This window comes from Anastrepha ludens, chromosome 6 (assembly GCF_028408465.1).
Source record: "Anastrepha ludens isolate Willacy chromosome 6, idAnaLude1.1, whole genome shotgun sequence".
In the NCBI taxonomy this organism is placed as follows: domain Eukaryota; kingdom Metazoa; phylum Arthropoda; class Insecta; order Diptera; family Tephritidae; genus Anastrepha; species Anastrepha ludens.
This window is the reverse complement of record NC_071502.1, coordinates 29,047,155-29,071,763: the sequence shown is the minus strand read 5'-3', so window position 1 is coordinate 29,071,763 and position 24,609 is coordinate 29,047,155. Positions and strand designations below refer to the sequence as shown.

General features: G+C 39.5%; 1 protein-coding gene and 1 long non-coding RNA gene across 10 annotated transcripts in view; one reads left to right on the top strand and one right to left on the bottom strand.

Annotated features, from left to right (window-relative positions):
- LOC128867552 (uncharacterized) overlaps positions 1 to 24,609 on the top strand; it is a 66,816-nt gene that overhangs the window by 24,560 nt on the left and 17,647 nt on the right. The window lies entirely within an intron of this gene.
- The window catches only part of LOC128867548 (facilitated trehalose transporter Tret1-2 homolog), a 48,592-nt gene continuing 35,669 nt past the window's right edge, over positions 11,687 to 24,609 (bottom strand). For all 9 annotated transcript variants that reach the window (XM_054108883.1, XM_054108885.1, XM_054108886.1 and 6 more), the window contains 6 exons: positions 19,871 to 20,110; positions 19,616 to 19,751; positions 15,728 to 15,922; positions 13,164 to 13,312; positions 12,871 to 13,030; positions 11,687 to 12,786 (listed from right to left, as the gene is read on the bottom strand). In XM_054108883.1, the coding sequence (XP_053964858.1) occupies positions 11,897 to 12,786; positions 12,871 to 13,030; positions 13,164 to 13,312; positions 15,728 to 15,922; positions 19,616 to 19,751; positions 19,871 to 19,999 (1,659 nt within the window). In that variant the 5' untranslated portion in view covers positions 20,000 to 20,110 and the 3' untranslated portion in view covers positions 11,687 to 11,896. The remainder of the gene's footprint in view (positions 12,787 to 12,870; positions 13,031 to 13,163; positions 13,313 to 15,727; positions 15,923 to 19,615; positions 19,752 to 19,870; positions 20,111 to 24,609) is intronic.

The following is a 24,609-nucleotide window of genomic DNA, read 5'->3' as shown; positions in this document are numbered from 1 at the left end:
CACCTACATAACCTTCGGTCCCAGCTCAATAGGAAAGTGGAGCTCCGGTTGCACAGACTACATGACTCCGTACTTTAGTTGGGAGAGAAGGTTTCGTACTACAATTGAAGAGGAGCGATGGCACATGAAGCTTGGCCATAGGACTTTTCACATCTACACAGCGGGTATTTACTGCTCAAACCTAGGGATAAGGCAGGCTATCAAGTAGTAGCAGTATTTTCCAAGCGGAAGTTTTTGCTGTAGGGAAAGCCGCGGAGCTAGCCTACACTAGAACAATAATTAATATATAGATACGTGGACAGTAGGCCGGGTCGATTTGTGGGGAGGCAAAAAAATCGCCCATTGCTCTGTGAAAATCATATTCTAGGGATCAAAATAAGAAATTTTGCCGAGGGAACCGTACCTCTAAAACGAATTCTGATGTCCCCCAATTTGGGTCGAACTTTTTAGTTTCTTTTCTCATGTAAAGGCCAAAAATGGTGATATTTTGAAATGATTGTATGGGGAACCCCCCAGGGGAGTTCCAGGGGGTATGCCACTGGCATGGGTAGATCGGTCGTCCAAAGTTAGTGGGGGTCGGTCATACATTTGGACTCGATTGGAGCACTCTAAATGGGTCAAAGTGGGATTTTTCGTTCGACCCAAATTGGGGGACATCAGAATTCGTTTTAGAGGTACGGTTCCCTCGGCAAAATTTCTTATTTTGATCCCTAGAATACGATTTACACAGAGCAATGAGCGATTTTTAAATCGGCCCGCCCTAGTGGACAGTCAAGCAGCAATAAAAGCAATAAGCTCATATTGCGTTAAGTCCAAAAATGTTCGACGGAGCAGGGAGGCCATAGAAAGGCTAGCCGCAAACAGTAGGCTGCATATCTATTGGGTGCCTGGTCACAAAGGCATTATGGGGAACGAAATAGTAGATTAGATAGCAAAGAGCGCTGTTAGACTACCATTTAAACAGCAGAACGATACACAACATACAACGAATTGGACGACTACATGAAAAAGTGAGTCGGTGCGAAGTGGACTAATTTGATCTAATGCAAGACGGTAAAAATTATATTTATATAGAATTAACGACAAAAAACTGACTCAAATCCTACTTACGCTCTCGAGAAAGGGCTGCAGAACTTCCATTGGCTGCATATTGCTAGCACGGACAAATGCAGGAAATATAGAGAGGTAGTTGAAGAAACTTAAGAACACCTTCTGTGCGTCTCTCCGATATTATTAAAAACGCGTTTAAAATGCCTGGGAGTCCCATTGCTTGAAGGTCTGGAGGACGTCTCAAAAACAGATCTTGCAGCTCTGCGTAGATTCACCAAAAGCGTGATGTCTACTTTAGGTATTCATAGAGGTCGGTCTCCATCTGGTATCGCTAGGGACCAAAAGGTCTATGCGTGGCTTGTTGCCAACCAGGCTAATCTAACCTAACCTAAGATTACAGCTATTGTTCCTACGAAAATCAATATTCAATGTCACTTTGAATAGATTCCTGGCAACTTAAGTAGGGCTTAGACTGGTGCTTTCATAAACTTCGAGCTGGCGATAAGAGTTGCTTGATTTGAATCAAATTAGAGACGTTTTTTGCAAACAAATTGAAGATCAACACAGCCTATTATATAAAATTGGTAAATACAGCAATAAATTCGGCCTTAAGATTAATGTCCCCACAACTAAATTCATGGCTGTATGCAGAAAATACACATAATAATTTAACTTTATCAATTCAAGGTGAAGCCGTGCAAAGAGTTTCTAAATTCAGATATCTTGGATGTTAGATTAAAGAGTAATGGCACTGCACCGAGGAAATTAAAACAGTAATGGAAATGGCAAAGTCATCATTCCTCAACTATAAAAATATGCTCTGCAGCCAGGAAATTACCGTGGAATTAAAAGTTCGCTTTATCAAATGCTATGTATGGTCAGTACTCTTGTATGCAATGGAAGTCACCATCATCATTTGGCGTTACAGCTCTGTGTAAGCTTTGGCCTGCTGCACAAAATGTCTCCATTTATCTCGATCCTTGGTTGATTCCTTCCAGTTGTTGACCCTGAGTTTCCCCATGTTGTCTTATAGTTCGTGAATCCATCTTGATCGTAGTCTACCTCCTGCTTTCGTCGCAAATGTTTTTGCGTCTGTCATTTTTCATTGAGCTCTGGTGGAGTCCATCCTCATGGTATGGCCTAGCCATCTTAGTCTTTGAGCTTTGATGAACCGCACTGCATTTTTCTCTTTTATAAGTTGGTCCAGTTCATGGTTCCATCTAATATGCCACTCGCCGTTGTCTTTGACTGCACCGAAGATTAGCCTCAAAATTTTTCTCTCGAATACTTGGAGTTTGTTTTTGTCTTTTTCACTTATTGTCCAAGATTTATACTGCGAAAGTTTGCAAGGTCTATTCAGCAGCTTCGATTTAAAAATATTAATAAGTGAGTAGAATTTCCTGGATGTTTAAAGTTTTTCATTTGGTTAACCGCTTCTTCTATCCCAATTAATGTTAGGGGGTCCTGATCTTCTTCTGTCATGCCCAGACAACGACTGTCTACATGGGAAACTACTTCATTTCCAAGCGTAACTGCATGCCCGGGATTGAGCAGCTCCACGCATCTTTCCATTATTTCTAGTGAATCAGTAAGTATTTCAGATTATGGTTTGGGGAATAAGTTCATAGCGTTTTTATATTTTCTTTTATTTGACAATGATTTGTTTGCTATTTAGCAAAGGGTAAGTATTCATTTGATAGAACTCTTTCTGCTCTACAAAACTAATATATGTTAATTGTATTTTTGAGTTATTTAATTTTTTATTAGTTTTGAGGATTAGAAATGGAATACCCAGAAGGCAAATATCAACATTTTTAATACCTGCTTGTCTTTGCTTTTCGTCGAGGGGAAAAAGCTGCCGGAGCAACCCGGGACATTTGCGACGTGCGGGGAGAAGGTGTCATAGGCGATTGTACAGCACGGAAATGGTTTGCAAAGTTCAAAAATGGCGACTTTGACTTCGATGAAGAACGTCTCAAATCACCTTTGAAGGAGAGTGGATGCCAAACCAGTCGCTAATTAGCGGAAAAAATGAACTGCGATCATAAAACGATTATCAATCAACTTCATTCAAGGGGATTCACAGAAAAATTTGGAGCCTGGGTGCCTCATGAGCTCAACGAAAACAACAAAGAAAGTCGTCTTCAAATTGCTTCTCAGCATCTCGCCCGCCATCGAGTAACACTCAGACATAAATACGGATTTTTGTACCGAGTCGTCGCAAGAGATGAGAGATGATTCTCATACATCAATACGAAGCAAAGAAAAAAGTGGGTGGCTCTAGGAGATACGCCAAAGTTAGGAGTCAAGCCGGATCTTCATCCAAAGAAGATCTCGATGTGTGTTTGGTCGGACTGGGAGGTCATATTGCACTGGGAAATGCTCGAAAAGAACGCCATGGTCAATAAAGAGCTCTACATTGCCCAGCTACACCGCGTGAATGAGGCTATTCGACGCAAAAGGTCTGATCGGCATGGTCAAGCCATACTCCTTCACGACAACGGGCCTTGCGTTGCACAATTTGTCAAAGCCGCACTCAAAGAGCTCGAATGGGGGTTTCTTTAGCAGCCGCCGTATTCTCCCGACCTTGCACCGACCGATTACCATCTTTTCGGCTCCCTGTCAAACCTTATAAAGGACGTTACTCTCGATAACAAAGAGGTCCGCGAATTTAAAAGCAGGCTCAACAACTTCTTAGACACCAGACCAGGCGATTTTTGGCGGGACAGCACCAACAAATTGGTCGAAAGGTGAGATGGAGTGGCAAACAGCAACGTCGAATATCTAATGGATTAACTTATTGATCCTCAACCATCTGTTTGATCCTTCTGCCAGAAAAATGTGAAACACAGATGGCGCTACAAGCAGTAAGAAGGCGATGTGCAATCTCTTGATGAAGATACTAGCCCCCATATTTAAGGATTTCATTTGCAATACCGTCATGGCCAGGAGCTTTTCTATTCTTGAGCAAATTTATTGCATGTTTTTGCTTCCTTAGTAAAGGGTGGTTAAGTTTGAAGGCCCGGGATTGATTTTGAATAAATACAATTGTTTTAAGAAATTCTTGTCATTTCTCTTTGTTATGATAATACTGATATAGCTCAATTACGTATAGAAAAAAAAATTGGCCGAATGGTCCCCGCGGCCTCGGCGCCACATCTCCATCCGATGGTCCAAATTTTCGATGTCGCTGAGGCATAATTGAGGTTCTATGCCGTTAATGTGCCGAATCATCTCATCCTTTAGCTCTTGAATTGTTGCTGGCTTATCGACGTGCCCAGATACATATGTTTGCCTCCTTCAGTCGTCGTTCGATGGTGTTGATACTCACATCTATTCCCTTTTAGTCGCAAAGAAGGGTCCCGCTTAAAAAATTGGACGATCTCTTTATCCTGCTTTGTTGTCGCCACTCGCCTCAAGCCGCGCTCGGAAAAGTCATCAACATATTTGTACACCTTATACCGCTGATTCCATAACGCACTTGTTTGATTTTTTAATTACTTTCCCAACCGCCGCGTAAGATAATTTCGGCCCTTTCGAATGCGTGCATAAAAATATCGCCTCAAGTCGCTTCGCGTACTTCTCACTCATATTTGTTTGGTTGCGTTTACGAGAAAGTGACGACACAGTCTGTAGAATCTGTAGGAAAGAGAAGGGCAGTTCTTTTACTTTCATTTATTTTCACTGTTGTTAATGGCATCGCCGGCTGTCCAGTTCTACATGACCGGATAAGCTTTAATGTGCCACAAAGAAGTCTTCGCAATATTTACCCTTTTTGTGGGGGAAACTTTCAGCCTAAATTTGCGAGTAATCCATTCATAGCTCACGCACTTCAGGACTATAATTTGTTATCCAATTCCAGGCTGCTTGATTTCGCTTTATTTAAATTTAATTTCGTAAAAAATTTTAAATTTAGTTGCTTGATTGATTGACATTGATTGCCAATATTTTAACTATCCGACTTTCAAATTTTGTCTAGTCTGTAATGAAATTTGTACTGAAGATTATTAAAATAAATAAATAAACGGCTCTGAAATGCATTATTTAAGTATTCTGTTATAGAATTTATGGGAAACTCTAAAATAAAACAATATGCAAAACATCTCGAATTATCGGAGAGTTACAAGAAAGATTTGCTTAACCTCCCCCTTTCCCGCTTTCCTTGCAAGAAGACTCTATTTTACCATCTAAAAGCAAGGAAATTCTCTTACATTTATGTTCCCACAGGAAATGGTGGATTGCTTACTAATGTGGGCAGCTCTTGTCTTGTATGGTAAGTCCCTTCCAACTGCGGTGAATATTTTATTACTGTGGTAAATGACCGGCCGAGCGGATTTTCCCTTTAGAACTCTGAAAAAGCTCATTTCACATTAACGCCTAACGCGAAAAAAGTTGAAAGTTTTCTATTCTTGCGAATATTTCAGCTAAGTCGTAAACCAGATTCCATTTGTGGATGCTGTTTGTCTGGTTTTAGTCGCAATGTACATAAAATTTGGAAAAGAGCCGGAAATAAGAAAACTAAGTTCTCTGCCAACAGGTGCCGCCTAATATGTCGATAAAATTAATCCGCACTCTTAGCCATATATGTATGTAGATGTATATACTGTTATATCCTATTCCGCTTTTGTTTCAGTAGAGTTGTTGCGTTAAGTTTGTTTTATTTGCTGCTAAGGAGAGAACTCAACGCGCCAGATAAATGACAATTAAATAACGGGCGATTTTTTAGCTACTACATATCTTTTTAAACAGTTGATTTAAGCAGCTACTACATATCTTTTTAAACAGTTGATTTAAGCAGCTGACGATCGTTTCGTGTTTTGTTTCACTGTCAAACATCTTCAGTTTGGTCTATAATTTAACCACAAATCGTCTTACAAACGAACAACGCTTGCAAATCATTGAATTTTATAATAAAAATGCGTGTTCTGTTAAGAAAGTTTAGCGCGCGCTTCTTCCATTTTATGGTCAGTTTAATCGACCCACTGAAGCCGTTATTCGAGCCATTGTGACTAAATTTAGAACCAAATTTACATTACTGGACATCAAACCACCAACACGCTTACGTAGAGTGCGAACTGGAGAAAATATCGCAGCTGTATCGGCCAGTGTTAATGATGACGATCAATTATCGATCGAATTATCGTCGCCGTTCGCAGCAATTGGGCCTCTGTTACTCAACAACGTGGAAAATTTTGCGAAAGGATTTAGGGGTGAAGCCTCTCAAAATACATTGGTGCAAGAATTAAAGCCGAACGACCTACCGCAACGCAGAATTTTTGGTGAAAGGGCTCTTGGAAAGTTGGAAGGTTGGCCGAATATCCACTTTTTTATCGAAAAATTGTGTTCAGCGGCGAAGCTCATTTTTGGATCAATGGGTGCGTAAATAAGCAGAATTGTCGATTTTGGAGTGAAGATCAGCCAGAAAAATTGCAAGAGCTACCAATGTATCCAGAAAAGGTCACAGTTTGGTGCGGCTTATGGGCTGGAGGTATCATTGGGCTGTACTTCTTATAAGATGCTGCGAATCGTAACTTAACTCTGAATGGTGAGCGCTACCGTGAAATGATATCCATCTTTTTTTTGCCCAAAATGCAAGAGCTTGACTTGCATGGCATGTGGTTTCAGCAAGACGGTGCCACATGTCACACAGCACACGTAACAATGGACAATTGTTGAGAGGCGAGTTCGGTGAACATTTTTTGCACGTTCGGGAGCTGTCAATTGGCCACCCAGATCGTGCGATATAACGCCTTTAGACTATTTTGTGTGGGGCTATGTTAAAGCTCATGTCTATTAAGCCATGACAAGCCTGCTTCAATTAATGCTTTGGAAGACAACATTAAAGCATTTATATGTGAGATACCGGCCGAAACATTGGAAAGAGTATGCCAAAATTGGACTAAGCGGATGGACCATTTGAAGCGCAGTCGCGGTCAACATTTACATGAAATAATCTTCAAACATAAAATTATATGGACTGTACTATCGATTTTTTTTACGGTTTTTTTTTTTTTAACTTTCCTATAGCCCTTAAAAAATCACCCTTTACATGCAAAATCGCCCGTCAAATGCGGCCGACTCTCAATGCTAAACGCACAGAATCTCTGCTAAGCCAAAATAAACACAGTCTTAGCACACTGATTAACAGACATAACGGGGTTACAGACATTATATTATCATAAAAACATTCGCTTAGGATTTAATTCGAATTCATAATTCAAGTTATGATTAAACTTATTCCTCGCCGACTGCAAAAATCTCAACGCAAGTGTCTCGATTTCTATAAGTTCCTCTTATCGCGCATGCACTGTATAAGTAGACAGTTCCATTTATTTAGCCATATCACTCCTTTTTATTCGATTTTTATTGATTTCATATTTCAAAGAAATTCGTAGTGTTGCTTAGGTCCATACGACGTAACTCTTTCATTGCGCATCGCTTATCAGTGCACATCATCCTTGCATACCCCAGAGCTTCAGCTTTTAATAAACAAGACAACAACAATGTGTCACTCAAGCGTCATCAACGCCAATGGATTAGATGCTGAGACCTTGCCACGAATTCTCATTAATAACTAATGACTCAGTTCAGCTAATTCAGCGCAACGCTTATCGCAAGGCCCTCGACGCACAAGGCACGCATTATTTGATGACAATCACTTTGTATTGGTAAGTGGCTGTCAAAAGATTTGCCTGTTGGGAAGGCAAGTAGTGCATTTGAAAAAAAGAATAAAGTCATATTGAGTCTTGTTTCAATTAGAAATCAATGGGCACATTTATTCAAAGTTTTGTTCATCGGAATTTATAACTGTATGCCATCTCTTTGCATGCCTTGTCACAGAAACTGTTCGACTTTTGAGGCCAAGATTAAGTGGATGATATTCCTCTAAAAGCATTGCATTTATAGATCGAAAGAAGTGAACAGCTGCACATCACATGGGGCGGGATTTGGTAAATTTTGAGGTTGATGTACCGGATTGGACGAGCTTAACCTTTGTTACTTAGGAACCTATTTAGTACATCAATAATAATAAAAAAGGAGTTTGATCATTTTTGGAGTATTATTTAGGCGAAAAATGGTTAAGACAACAATAAAAAATGGTAACAAAATACAAAAAGGGTTGAAATTTTGCAATTGAAATTTGAAAAAAGCGTGCCAAGAAGCACCGAGTGATTCTTCTTCTTGTTTGGCGCGATGGCCGCTTAGGCAATTTTGGCCGAGTTTAGCAAAGCGCGCTAATCGTTTCTTTCTCGTACTAACCAGCGCCAGTTGGACACCCTAAGTAAAGCCAAAACCTTTTCCACCTGATCTTTCCGAAGCTGAGGAGGTCTTCTTCTTCCTCTGTTACAACCAGCTGGTACTTTCAGGGCCGGAGCGTTTGTATTCATTCGGACGACATGAGCCAGCCAACGAAGCCGCTGCATCCTTATTCGCTGCAGCTCATTGCTCTATCGCCTACGGTACTCCTCGTCGCTAACGTCCAAAGTTCCAAAAACTTGCGCAGAATCTTTCTCTCAAACACTCCATGGGATGCCTGACCGGATGTTGTTATCGTCCAAGCTCCTGCGTCATAGGATGGGGATCATGAGAGCCTTATAAAGTGTTAGTTTTGTTTTTTGAGAGCTGTCAACTGTTAAAATATATATTTCTAATGCTTTGAGTTTATGATTTGTTCAGATAGAGTAAACCAAAACTCAACTACCTCTCCAGACTTTCTCGCTTCTTCACTGAAATACCTCCAGCTTTCTCCTAATAAATTGACGGGGAGTCCTATTTGCGACCTGTACGAAGGCGGTCAAACTACGAGTACCGACAGCCTATAACTCCAAGTTACTGGGCGTAACCTGTGGTAGTTTGCTCTCCTTCTCTGTATAAACAAGGGTGAGTGCCACCAAAGTCTAAGACGGCAACAAAGCTCGCAAGTCACTAGCCGGTGGCACAAAAAAAAAAGAAGCAGTTTGGCGGCATTTAATGCATTAAGGCAATCGACCGGCCAATTCCAAATTTTGCAGTGGTCATCTAGTCGCCACGCAGTGGAAGAAGCTACAGACCTGCCAAAATACTGCTACCAGAATGGCTATGGGATGTCTTCTGATCTACCCCTCCAACACGTATGCAGTGAGGTAACTATGCTCCCAGGTAAGGTGCATTATATTGTCCAATTCCAGCTGCGTTGCTACCGCATTAACCTATGCAGGCACTTGCTGAAGACTGCGGCTCTTCCTAGGCACGTCAGAAGGCATCTCGTTAACCTACTGACGAGTTTCAGGATTTCACCAGACATCCCCTGGGTCTTCCAGTATACAGACGGCCATAAGAGACGTTCATCGAGAGTTCTTTACCACCTTCATGAACTTCCGCCCTCCAAATGATCTCTTCGAGGCCCAACTACCACCCATTACAGACGAAGTGCTTCACCTGCTGCGTGTTATCCGCGCTCATCATCATCATCCATTTCGTTGAATCCCTAGCGGGACATAGGGCACCAGCAAGACCTACGCATCATCTCGCCCGATTACTAGATAATGCCTTCATCTGCTTCCAGCGTTACTTTGGCACAATTGCGTTCCGGATATTGTAGCGGCTAAAACCTTGACCAGACTCAATACATATATGTTCGTCATATTAATGTACCCCGCACCCGACTACTCATCTATTCATGTGCCTTCTTAAACCTACTCATCTAAAACACCTTTTCTTTCCTTTTCTTTTGCGGATGAGACGATGACAACCTAGGTTATGTCAGGCCGAAGCGATTGTCCACTGTGGGACGCACTCAAGCTCAGAACGCATTGTGATGCCGCGTGGAGAACTTGTCCTTATCTCTACTAAAACTAGTGCGAACTTTTCAAAAATTTCAGAAAAGTCCTGATTTTCGCAATACTGACATCTTCCAATGACAACCTAGTAAGGCTTGAGAAACTACTACAGCAACAAGAGCGAGTTTTCAGTTCATCAACAACTCAAACGATATCAAAAACATTAAAATAAAAAGCAGTAATTTCCAATATGCCACTTATGACCACAGACTAGTCAATGCTTCGCAAGTTACAGCAACTTAAAGCATATTAGATACCTTGGAGTTGTGCTGAGCGCCATACGAGACAGGGTACAAACTGCAAATAAATCTTACTTCGCGCATACAAAACTGATGAAATCGAGACGTCTTCGTCTTCTTAATTGGCGCGATAACCGCTTAAGCGATTTTGGACCAGTTTAACAAAGCGCGTCAGTCGTTTCTTTCTCGTGCTAACCGACGCTAATTGGTCACACCAAGTGAAGTCAAGACCTTCTCCACCTGATTTTTCCAACGCAGAAGAGGCCATCCTCTTTCTTAGCTACCACCAGCTGGTACCACATAGAATACTTTCAGAGCCGGAGTGTTTGTATCCATTCGGACGATATGAGCCAGCCAACCTAGCCGCTGGATCTTTATAAGCTGCGCTATGTCTATGTCGTCGTAAAGTTCATACATCTCTTTGTTCTATCGCCGTCGCCAACGTGAAAAGATCCAAAAATCTCCGCAGAATCTGTCTCGCAAATATGCCAAGAGACGCCTAATCGGATGTTTTCAGCGTCCACGCTCATGTGTCATACAATAGGATGGGCATGATGAGAGCCTTGTAGAGTGTTAGTTTTGTTCGTCGAGAGCGGACTTTACTACATAATTGCCTACTTAGTCCAAAGTAGCACTTGCTGGCAAGAGAGATTCTACGTTGGATTTCAAGGCTGACTTGTTATCGGTGTTAATGCTGGTTCCTAACCTTTTACAAACTCGCAATCATTATGTCTACAGTGCCGTGGTTGCCGATACGTGAGTACGCCGATTTTTTTTTGGATGAGGTACTTCGTTTTAACCTCGTCCACCTCCAGACCCATTCGTTTTGTCTCTTTATACAGTTTGGAGAAGGCAGAACTAACAGCGCGGTTGTTAAGACCGATGATGTCAATATCATCATCAGGTTAAAGAAGTCACACGACAGCGAGTCACTACGTGTAAAACCTCGTTTGGTATCAAACAGTCTTTTCCAAGATTTGGCGTATTATAAATATTTGGTCGATGGTAGACTTTCCAGGTCTAAAGCCACACTGATAGGGTCCAATCAGTTGGTTGACGGTGGGCTTCAACCTTTCACACAACACGCTCGCTAGAACCTTATAGGCGATATTTAGAAGCCTAATCCCGCGGTAATTGGCACAGATTGCAGGATCGCCCTTCTTATGAATTGGGCAGAGCACATTTAAATTCCAATCGGCAGGCATGCTTTCATCCGACCATATTTTGCATAGGAGCTGATGCATGCACCTTACCAGCTCCTCGTCGCCATGTTTGAGTAGCTCAGCCGGCAGTCCGTCGGTGCCCGCGGCTTTGTTGTTCTTTAGCCGCGTTATCGCTGTTCTCACCTCGTCATGGTCGGGTAGAGGAACAACAATTCTGTCGTCAACGATTGGGGTATCGGGATCTTCACATTCCCTGTGACATGCGCAGCTACCGACAACCATTGGATATTTTCCTATGCCTTAGAAAATTTGAATTATAAAATTTTTTTGCTCATAGTTGTAAATCCTGTTGGAGCAGTTGCTCGCTTTCAATTTGCTACAATAAAAATAAAATAAAAGTGAATAAAAGACGCAATTATGTTTTCATATCCTTTACACTTTTATTAAATTCGTATCTTCATATATTTTTTGTACCTTTTTCAGAATACCGATTTTTTTGGCTAAATTTTCCTTTGGTCCTAGCCCTTACATACATCACAGTCTAGTTGTTAATACGTATTTACTTTAAGTACAATTATTTCTACAAAAATAATGCCATTAAAATCAACAAAAGTACTGCCTATCATTATTTTTGTTGTACGTCCTTATCGCTGTCCTTATCTTCCACTTTACTTAATTTTAAAAATACTTCATTTAATTCTAAATCCGATCGATAAATTCCCACCGCCTCCTCCATCGCAATTTGTGATTGCCGACGCGCCACCTCAGCATTGGTCACACGCCGCCCTGTACGGAAGTAGTCCTCGATCTCAAGCAGCGTACGACCTTTCGTCTCGGGCACCATGAAATAAATGAATGCCACACCCAACAACGAAATCGAACCGAAGAAGGCGAAACTATTCGCGGTGCCTATCAGCGACTCCATGGTGGGATACAGCTTCACAACGCTGAACGAGAATAAAAGACCAATGCAGAGCGTAAAGCCATTGGCGCTGCCACGCACCCGTTGCGGAAACACCTCCGAGATCATAAAGAATGGCAGAGTTAGCAGTCCCATTGTGGAGAAGATTATATGCAGCACAATACAAATGACGGACAACAATGGCAGGCGCTCACCTAGAACTGGCCACCAACCGTTGGCGGCGAGCAGCATCATACAAATGGTCATGCCAGCCGCAGATACTATGCCAGCTGGACGTCTGCCCCACTTATCGAAAATCATGCCCATAAAAAATGTGGTGACAATGCGCGCCACACCGACAAACACAGCCACAAGCAGCGGATCGGTGGAGACACCAGCGCGCGTTGCGATTTGAGCAGCGAATACTATAACTACAACAATGCCGGAGCACTGCTGGAAGAAGAAGAAACCGATCATTATGATCAACGGCTTATAGACTTCCGGTGCGCGTATGGCCTGCAAAAGTGACTCATTGGCGGCAGCTGTACGACTGAGATCGGAATTTTTCTTTATCAATGCCAATTCTGTTTCAAACTCCTCGTAAAGGTTGTTATCTAAAGCAGAGTAAAGCAGAATGGATGTTGATAAAAATTACTTGGTTAGATTTCTATTGCATAGATTGCAGATGTCAGTGCTACCTTTATGCGAGAGACCACGAAAATATTTGAGCGATTTACGTGCACGTTCCTCATAGCCTTTCTGCAGTAGCCAACTGGGTGATTCGGGCATAGGCAGGCAGCAGCAGAATGCAAAACATTGATAAACAACGGATATAATGGAGATCAATTTAAAGTTGTTCTGTAAGCAAATGATGAATGAAAAAATGTTTAAAGCTAAATACAGGTAGGTGGGCATATTCGGGTGCATTGTGTGTGTGTGTGTGAGTGCACATATCATATTTAAATACAAACAAAGCATAGGCAACACCCACTCGTATGAAATAGCCCAATAAATACATCAGTAGTATACCGCAAGCTATAGCAATCGACGTGCCCATAACTAGGCGCCCTCGGTAGCGCGGCAAGCTGATCTCAGCCGAGTAAGAACCAATGGGTGAAAGTGACAGACCAATCATTAGACCTGTAAAGAAGATAATGAATATAGACACCGAGATAAAATGGTAACACACCAGCATTTTGACCAATTTCAACTTTTTTTCGTTGTTTTTTTTTTTTGACATATTAATTATCTTTATATATAAAAATGAATGTTTGTCTGTATGTCATCGATGAACTCAAAAACTACTGGACCAATTATTATAAAAATTGGTATAGACGGTGGGCTGTTTTTCATAGATGCGCCCGGTGGTACAGGCAAGACGTTTCTTCTTTCACTAATTTTGGCAACCATACGATCACAAAATATTATTGCACTGGCTATTGCATCATCTGGAATTGCGGCAACTCTTTTGGATGGTGGCCGAACAGCGCATTCAGCATTGAAACTGCCGCTGAATTTGCAAAACACTGAAGCATCAACATGCAACATCAGCGAAAACTCTGGCATGGGAAAAGTACTCCAAACGTGTCAAAAAAGCGTGTGGATTAAATTTGGATAATCCATGCTTCTCACATGAACAGCTCTATGTGGCTTGCTCACGTGTCGGAAAACCTTCTGATTTATTCGTCCATGCACCAGATGGGAAAACAAGAAATGTTGTGTATTCCACAGCACTTCAATAAACATCGAATTGAAACTAAACTTTGTAATGTGACTTTTTCAATTTTTTCAAAATAAACAAAATTAATAAAATGGTTTAGAATGAATTGAATATTTGTGTACTGAATTTTCTTTAAAGTTATTTTTCTTAAATTTATTTTAGTTGTTGGCGTAGCAACGCGCGCCGGGTACAGCTAGTTTTTTATAAACTTATAGCTTATTGCCGCAAGACGTACACCACAAATATATTAGGAGGAGGAATTCGACCAAATACCTAACAAAAGTATTTTTTTTTTCCTTCCTTGTTCACTTCTCTTGGGAGCATAGGGCCTCGACAAGACGTTTGCTTTGCGTTGGTTACGTTAATCTATTTGATTTCTGACAGGGTGAGTGATTAGCCTGCCGCTACCAAAAGTAAACACGCCAATTATTTATTTTATTTTATAGCTTATTGTCCTAGAAAAACTGTAAAAATCTTAATATCAAATTTTATATAATATAAAGGGTAGTTGACTTTCAAGGGCCGATGTTGAATGTGAACCACACCTAAACGTCAATTTTTTTTTATTTGACATTTTTCAATTTCAGACTAACTCAATTTGAACCATGGGAAGATACACAATCGAGGAACACGAAAAAGTTATTCAGGCTTATTATGAAAACGGGCGTTCAAAGCAAAATGCATATCGAAGAAAATCATCTTCAGTGATGAGGCACATTTTCACCTCACAGGATTCGTCAATAAGCAGAATTGCAGCATTTGGGCGAATGGTAATCCAAGAGTGATTGCCGAAAAACCAATGCACCCACAAAGAGTGACTGTTTGGTGCGGTTTATGGGCCGGCGGCATCATTGGGCCGTATATTTTCCAAAATGAGGCCGGTCAGGCAGTTACTGTGAATAGTGTTCGCTATCGTAAGATGATAACGAACTTTTTATAGCACGAATTGGAAGATATGGATGTTTTGCGCGAAAAATTTGATGGCCGAATAATCTCACGTCGCGGCGATGTCAATTGGCCGCCAAGATCACGTGATTTGACACCGTTGGACTTCTTTTTTGGGGTTATTTGAAAGAAAAGGTGTACGTCGATAAGCTAGCAACAATTCAAGAGCTAAAGGATGAGATAATTCGGCATATTAACGGCATAGAACCTCAATTATGCCTCAGCGTCATCGAAAATTTTGACCATCTGATGGAGGTATGCCGCCAAGGCCGCGGCGGCCATTTGGACGATATTTTGTTCAATACGTAATTGAGCCATACAAAATATAATAAAAATAAATGACAATAATTTCCTAAAATAATTATATTTTATTCAAAATCAACACCGGCCCTTGAAACTTAACCAGCCTTTATGAAAAAATTGGAAAAATTCGACAAACTTTTCAACAGAATTTCATCAGGCGTTTTCACTTCGAATTTCTAGAAAGACTTTTGGTATCAACTTTTATAACTTATTCAATTTTATTTGAATAAAGTGCAAGTTTTATGTTGCTAAAAAATCCCGTTAAGTTTTTTTAATTTTTCCTGATGATGTTGCGCATTTTTTCCATAGAAAAACAAAAATATATCGAGCAAATTGTTATGGAATTCTTAAATTTTTTATATATTATAGTTTGCAATTTGGACTTTTAAGATATAGTTTTTATTAGAACTGAACTAAACAGTAACAGAATGAAAAAAAAAATGTATATTAAAAAAACAAAAAAATTGTCAAAACTGGTCCAAGTGTTGGTGTGCTATCATTTGCCGTGGCCTCTATTAGCCTTTTATTTTATATTCAAAATAATTTTCTTCGATTTCAATTTCCATGTCAGATTTACTCCAACTTACCACAAAGAAAACGTCCTATGAGTAACTGTATGTAAATGGCTTCACGTGTGCTTTGGTAGGGTCCAGTGGCTAGCAGTACCAAGCCGATAATGCCTACAAAATTCGTGCATAGCATTGTGTTCCGACGGCCGATCCGATCCATCAAGTAACCCACTAACAAACCGCCGAGTGGGCAAGCCATGCTGTTGATGGATGCTGTAGTGGAAAGAGAAGTTGGAAGTGCATGAGGAAAAAATGTTTAATATATTTGCTAAAAAATGAAAAACTTGATCAGCCTCAAAAAATATTTGCTACGAAAAGCTCAATTATGTAATAAGAAAATGGAATTAAACTTTTGAAGTCGCAGTCACTAATAACAAACTCGTCGATTTCGCCTTCGTCACAGTATTTCCTTCCAAAGAGGAATGGGATAACGGGCTTATTGTTAAGAAAAATTATATAAACATTTATACAGATGGCTCAAAACTAGATAACAGAGTAGGTGGAAGGGTTTACTCCGATAAACTCGGAGTTAGCCAATCATTTCGCCTGCCTGATCGTTGCAGTGTATTTCAAGCGAAAGTCACTGCCATAAAAGAGGGACTTACGGTAATAAAAACGAGAGTATTATCCGTAAATGAAGTCTTCATATACTCGGACAGTCAAGCGGGAATAAAAGCGCTTGAATCTAAAACACACTCATCAAAAACAGTCATAGAATGTTTTAATCTTCTAAATGACGTCTCTAAAAACTGCAAATTGTACCTTATTTGGGTGCCAGACCACAGGAATATAGCAGGAAACTGCAAGGCGGATGAACTTACTCGAACCGGTACAACGCTCGATAAGGCGCTGAGACCCATGCCTATAGCTACTTGGAAATAACTTATAGACAGGGAAACCATCAAAAAGGCAAATACAAGCTGGCAAAACCTCACAACATGCGAACTAAGCAGACAGACATGGCCGAATTGGAACAGCGGTCGATCGAAAATCTTGTTAAAGTATTTAACAGGGAAGCTATAAGAAAAATGATACGGATATTAACTGGTCATTGTTTAATAGGCAACCACGCTAGAAGGTTAGGACTCCCGTACTTCGATTTCTGTAGAAGCTTTATTAATACAGGAGAAGAGGAAACAGTCAGACACCTTTTATGTGAGTGTGAAAGCTTTGCTATGAGGAGGCTGCGCATTCCTGATACGGCATTTTTAACCGATGTAGCGGATATAGCCCATCTAAAACTAACGAAGCTCTGCTCGTTTATTAAAGCTACCGGGCGGTTTGAAAAAGAACACGTAGAGTAAGGATAAGCTCCAGTGGTATCACAATGGACCTGCGGAAAGTCTAAGTATGTCTTATGACAACCACCCTACCTACCTACACGCGTGTGTCCTAAGAAGCATTTCAATAAAAGTGCCGAGACTCCTTATGCCAACTGGTTTTCTGCTTACATATTCCTTGAAATTTATTTGTAGAAAAAAACAAGCTCTATTCGAAATGAAAACAAAAACGTGCAACAGTATATAGTGAATCTCTCCACCACAAGGGTTTTAGATTCTTCGCTATAGCGAGCAAGAACAAGTGAAAGCACTCAACAAAGAGGTTATGTGTCATTAGAGCATTGAGCGCGAAGGGCAGATAAAGGTTATACACTACAGAGAGATCTTTGCTAAACACCTTGCTGTGCTTTGTTACCGTTAGATGAAATAATATTTTGATGCATGCTAACGGTCAAACAAAGTACAGTGTTCACTTGAATAATCAGAAATCTTTGGATTACTAAATCAAAAACGGTTGCTTGAAAAACCATTTGCTTCCATATAAATTATTGCCTCTAGTCAAATGAACCGGATTGTATATTATTTTCTCGTGTCCATTCAAAGTGTAATTTTTTTAGTAAATAAGCTGCAATATTTTATTAACAATAAACACTTTTTTTGACTAATTGTTTTAATTATACATCCACATAAAATAAGGCAGCCAACTAAAGCGATGGAAAACACAGCTGTTCTTACAAATTAGGTTATAATAATAGTAAACATATTAATGAGTATTACATTATAATGATATACTTCAAGAAAAAAATACTTCAAGGGATGATTAAATAAGTTGTACAATATTTCAAACTATTCTCAGAGCAGACTTAAAAAAAATTTCAATGATACTTGAATATCATAAGTATCACAGCTACAAATATCATCAATTGAAATTTCGTTACACAAATATTCAAGTGGGGCTATTTGCCGTACCTCTCATTTAAGGCTTAACTCTCTCTTTACTTTCTGCTTACAATGTAAATGTATATGAGTACGTGACCTTGTTGCTGTTGTTTGACGTTTTACTCACGGATACTACAACTGCTTTATGCTTATTCAATAATGACAAAATCCATCTTGGATAGGATGGTCGCGAGCATTGTGGTAGTAATTGTAGGAGAGAGTGCATAGTGCACCAGCGGCAGAAGCTCTGCAGTGCCGGTAGGATGTAACCGTGAACGTAACTACTGTTTAACTACTCTCTTAAAGTGCTCAGTCTCATACCGCGCTGTTATTTTGTGTAGGAGAAGTCCAAAATAAACAAGACTGAGCTAAAATAGAAACGACAACAGCTTTGTTCTGTAAATTCCGCGTTTATTTATTCAAAATAGTCCCCTCTGGCGTCGAAACACTGTTTTTGCGCGATCTAAAAACTTTTCGAAAGAGTGTTTCAGGTCAGGTCAGGAATGTCCTTCAGGATGTCGGTACAAGACTTTTGGATGGTTTCTACTGACGCAAAACGTTTTCCTTTCATGGCCAAATGTAATTTTCCGAATAAGTAAAAGTCACAGAGAGCCATATAACGCGAATACAGTGAGTGATTGATGGTTAAAATGTGATTTCTAGTCAAAAAATCAGTCACAAGAGTAGATCGTTGAGGTGGTGCGTTATCATGCAATAAGCGCCATCTTCTTCCTTCGCAGTATTCAGGGCGAATTCAACGAACAAACGCTTCAAAACGACAAGATAGAAAATTACATTGACGGTTTGGCTCATTGGCTCAAACTCCTTGTCGACAATTTCCTTGGAATCGTAAAAACAAATGAACATTTGACATTTTTGACATCTTCAAATGCGATTTTTTGGATGATGGCTCGTTTAGTTTCAGGTTCATATTGGAAACACCACGTTTCATCACCGGTTATAATGTTGTAAAGGAAGTTCTCATCTTTTCTTGCCTCTTCAATCAGGTCTTTCGAATGTTGAATTCTGAGCAATTTTGGTACTCAGTTAACTTTTGCGGAATGAAACGTGTGCAGACCTTTCGTAAGCCCAAATGATCAGTTAAAATGTGATAAATCGATATTTTGGAGATATTCAACTCCGATTCTATTTCCATTCCAATTTTGATGGAGTTTTCGGTGATTACTGATTTTGGGCGTCCTCACCACCATCTCTGAAACGTATAAACAACTCATAAACTCTGGCACGAGATCGACAACCATCGCTATAAACTTTTTTCATCAATTCAAATACTTCGCTAAACGTTTTACCGACTTTAAAACAAAATTTGATATTAGCTCTTTATTTAAAACTCATTTTTGTAGCGATAACACAAATATACTGACACGACTGCACCGAATGTCACCAAGCTTTCACTGGAAGTCCGCCAGGGATGTAACTTCCCACGTACTAACTCATTAAAAAGATGACTCCATCAAAAACATTTTTATGAGTCCAGTCTTGTTCATTTTGGACTCCACCTTGTAAATGTCGGGCGACACATTGGGCGAAGTATGAACTCGCAGTAAATCGCAATGGAGATGTTTGCTCTACACATATTTTTTATTAATTTATTTGAAACTTTTATTGTTTTTTGTAAACAGACACTAGTATGTGGATCACCGGTGGTGACATTCATTGTACTTACCGAACCAACTACTCTCCTCTGTGTTGAGTTGGTAAATATCATTTGGATTTGTCAGTTGAGCGAGAGACACGGAAGGCAAGGCTACGGACATGCCAGATGCTACTACACACGTGTTTCCGAGGAGTACCATCAGCTCCTGTGCACATGGTTTTGGAGAATAATTAATTGTGTTTCATTATTATTCTCAATATTCTTCTATTTTATTTATATTTGTATTTCCAAAAACAAAAATAAAAAATATTTCTTTCGACTTACCTGTCGCAATACAGCTTTTCTGCGTTCGCCCAATGGCTTCGGTGGTTTCGTTTTATCGAGTCTTTTCACAATTAAAACTTTGTGCGCTAAATTACCATTTTGTAACTTCTCCAGCTCCGAGTTATTCATTTTGAGGTTTTGAGGTCTGTTTTTGTGCTACGTTAATTTATAAAATTATAAAACTGTTATGACTTTCTTCGCGTAAAGTCTAATATCAGTTGTGAAGATTTGTTTGGAAATCTGTAAAATGTCAAAAAAATATTAATTAAATACTGGTAAATGTATGTATATGTATACACGGTGGGGAAAAATTAGTCATCCTATCGGAATGTTTATAATTTTTACAAATGGCGTCGTACGTCAATCATATTTGACACTTGTGAACAGCTGTTGTCGAAATAAAGATTTTCATCGCTTAAAATATTACCCTTGTTTGTGAATTTAGTAAAAAAGTTATTTAAAAACAAAATTCCATAATTAATTTTATGCCACCTTGTGCAGATCTAGGAATACCAAAAAAAACAAAAAATAGAAATTAAATATTAAGTGCGCAACTAAGTTCCGCTGTTTGTCAATGGATGCCGCCAGTAGTGTGTGCTAGTCGATTCTAAAATAACCTAAACGTCATTAACCAAGTTTAGACATATGGAAAACAAACTGCTTTGACACATTAGTGATTTCGTTTTGGTATCATACACTTTTGGTTTTGTAAAAATGTCTGATTTCGTGCCGAATAATCGTTATTTACGGGAAGTGTTGATTTTCCTCTTTCAGTCGAAAAAAAACGGTGGCTGAAGCGCATCGAGAGCTACAAAAAGTTTACGGACAAGCTGCTTTAAGTGAAACAACGTGCCGAGATTGGTTCCGTCGCTTCAAAGATGGTGATTTTAATGTTGACGACCGTCCGCGTGAAGGAAGGCCAAAAACCTTCGAAGACGCTGAATTGGAGGCATTGCTCAATGAGGATCCGTGTCAAACGCAAGAAGAGCTTGCTTCAGTATTAGGGGTTACTAGCCAATCAATTTCCAAGCGATTACTTGGGTACTTGGGTTCCTTATCGCATCGTTTTCTTCATCGCATCGTTACGGGTGATGAAAAATGGATTCATTACAGCAATCCAAAGAAAAAAAAGTCATGCGGACTGCCCGTTCATGCTTCTATGTCGTCGCCTAGGCCGAATATTTACGCTGCGAAGGTTATGCTATGTATTTGGTGGGACCAAGTTGGTGTTATTTATTATGAAAAGTTAAAACCAAGCGAAACCATCACTGTGGATCGGTATCGACTTTAATTGATGCTATTGAGCCGAGCACTGCGTGAGAAGTGGCCGCAATACGCGGAGAGGCATGAAAAAGTAATTCTACAGCATGAAAACGCTCGGCCTCATTAAAACCTACCTGGAAACACTGAAATGGGAAATCCTACCCTACTCGCCATATTCTATAGATATTACGCGCCGTTCGATTATTACTTGTTCCGATCGATAGCACATCGTCTAGCTGACCAGCCGTTCCATTCATATGAAGACATCAAAAAATGGCTTGATCCGTGGATAGCCTCAAAAGATTAACCGTTTAACCGCGACGGTATACGAGATCTACCAGAAAGATGGGAAAAAGTAGTAGCCAGCGATGAGCAATACTTTCAATGTTCCACTGTAACCATTTTTTCAAAATAAAGTTGTGTTTTCATTAGTTGCACACCTAATACAGAGTGGGCCATATAGCGATTGCTTTTTGAACCACATATTTTTTTGAGAATGATAACACAAATGACATGTCAAATGTGTTGATAAATTACTTAAAGGTTTGACATTTACGAAGTCTTCTACTCAAACTGTGGGAAATTTGAAAAAAAAATTCCAAAAAAAAGATTTGCCAACAAGACAGTTTGTGGATCAATTTGTTAATCGTGTTCGTGAAAGTGGATCGTTAATGAATAAAACAACACGTGAACGTGCTCCTACAGTGCGTACACCCGAAAACATTGCTGCTGTAGCCGAAAATGTGCATGAACATCCAATAACCTCAACTCGTCATCGTTCTCAAGAATTCAACATTTCTCGCACTTCTTTGAGGAGAATTTTGCATAAAGATCTCGGTATGAAGGCTTACAAAGTTCAATTGGTGCAAGACTAGCCTAATGACTATCCAATGCGTTTTCGGTTCACTCAATGGACAGAAAATCGTTTGACCGAAGATGAGCATTTTTACCGAAAAATCATCTTTTCTGATGAAGCTCATTTTCACATCGGTGGCTACGTCAATAAGCAAAATTGTCGGATTTGGGGCTCAGAAAATCCACACATTACTGTACAGAAGCAAATGCATCCACAACGAGCCACTGTTTGGTGTGGTTTTTGGTCTGGCGGCATCATCGGGCCATTTTTTTTTTTAAATTGGGTTGATCGAATGGCCTACTGTAAAGCCAGTCGTGGCAGTCATTTGAACGATATTATTTTTCATTCATAAATGACAATGTTCAATCTTCAAAATAAAAAACAAAGTTTGAAAAAATATTGATTAGTTTTTTTTTTATAGCCGATTCAAGAAGCAAATTTTACATGGCCTACCCTATATAAGTTGATTAACGCTAAATAACGCAAGTAAAGGCTTACAAAACACTTGCAAATTAATATAACCGCAAAAGTAACGATTAAGTAGCAACATTTCAATTATAATAAAATAATAAAACATTTATTGCTCAGAAGTTCATGCAGTGTACATTTGTAATTTATTTGCATAGTTTTATTTGTTATAAAGTTTTATTTGTGTCTTTAACTAAGTTGAGACAAATTACTACTCGGAAATTTTGGGATCGCTGATATCAGTTTTTCAAAAATCAAAATGGCAATACGATTTTTTTTTTCGATTTTATGCCCGCCAATTTAGTGGGCTAGATTTCGAAGATAAAATATATTGGATAGCGAAAATATCGTTTAGTTGCACCGCGGCCTAGTTGCACCTATTCATATGTTCATAATCGAAAGAATCGAAGGCGTAGCCTGAAAACGAGATTGGTTTTCTCAGCATTTTCGACTTGTTGACCAAGGCTAATGGAGGCGGTCCTAAATTCTGCATAATAATGTTCTTTTAGCTAAAAGTTCTGGAAAAAAATGAGAATAATTCTAAGCAGCCTGAATTTTTTTGAGTCATAATTCTGTATTTTCAAAATTCGGTAAAGGCAAGATGAAATAAATTTAATATTCTGGATTTTAAAATTCTGTATAAAACTTATTTTAGGCCATAATTCTGTATTTTTAATGTATTGTAAAGCAAAATATTGATGTTATGTTTCGATAAAAAAATTTGTATTAATTATATTTAGCTTGTTTCCCGTCATTTTGTAGCCCATAATTTTCAATTCGAACACGACAATTTTCAGCACGATCTTGCTCCCTATACCATAACATCACCTTCACGGCTGTGATGTCGACTCAAGTACCTTTCCGCCTTTCTTAAGTCATGAAAATAGTAGTTCTATCCATCCAGCACATCCAGATTGAACTTCTTTTCATCACTAAATACTACTTTTTGCCATTCACAGGGATCGTTATTTGTCACAGAACTCCGAGCCACGTGGTCCCTTGCAAAATCGAGGTGGCGTTCTTTGCGAAATTTATTTAAAGATGGGTTTTTTATGCTTCAGATGTGGCGTTTTAGAATAGCCTTTCGATTGATGGCTTTGCTGGCTGCAACATTTGCCATTTTTTCAATTTCTGCTGGTGGAAGTGCGGAATGTGATGCATTCCTAAGGATTTTCCGGGTTTCCCTCGGTACCAAAGCAATTCTGTCTTAGTAATTCTTGCCAAAGAAGGCGCATTGTTTCACGAAAAGAGACACAACATTTGCACCTCGACCAATGTTTTTGGCAATTTGGCGATTCGAACTCCCTCTGAGGTCAAGAGACCGATTGGTTCTTTTTCGCGATCTCTCAAAGCTTTCTGCTTTCCCATTTTATTATAATAGAATAAAGAAGTTTTCGAACAAACTCAATGGATGCTTAAAAAGATCCCTTCATAGCTTTAATGCATAAATAAAGTGGGCAAACAGAGTGCCTCTATTCATGTGAACCAATAAATCAAGCACACTATTTCAACTGCTGAAGTTCTACTGCTGCGAAGTACCGTTAGTTGGAATTATATTTTGATGTACCCTATGATCAGAAGGTATCGAAAATATTGAAATAAAACAAAATAGAGTTAAATTTCAGGCAAATTTATTTTATCTCCTTCAAAATATGACCCTTCTGAAGTAACACAGATGTGCCAACGTTAAACCCAGTCCTTCACAGAGCCGGGCCTAGTACAGAACCGTGAGGAACTCCTCCAGTTACCTTATAGCTTTTGGGGCCTACGTCTGTATTATACCATAGGGTTCTGTTATCAAAGTATGAAGTAATTAGCTTTATCAGATAATTCGGCAGATTCATACTCCACGTTGAACAGCACGAACAAGCCAGCATTGTTGGGTATGCAGATAACCTAGCTGTAGTCTTAGGTAAAACGCTAAAAGAGGTCTCACGAAGGGTAGAGGACACCATCAATAAAATTAAGCAATGGTCACAATCGTCTGGGCTAAGACTAGTAGACCATAAGACCCAACTACAGGGTGGCTGATGAATTTTGCTACATTAAGAAACTCAAATAACTTTTTTTTTAGTGTATGGAATTCATTTATTTTTTTTCAAGTTGAAGGTCATTAAATTTTATTAAATGTATATTAGCTTAACTAGTTTTA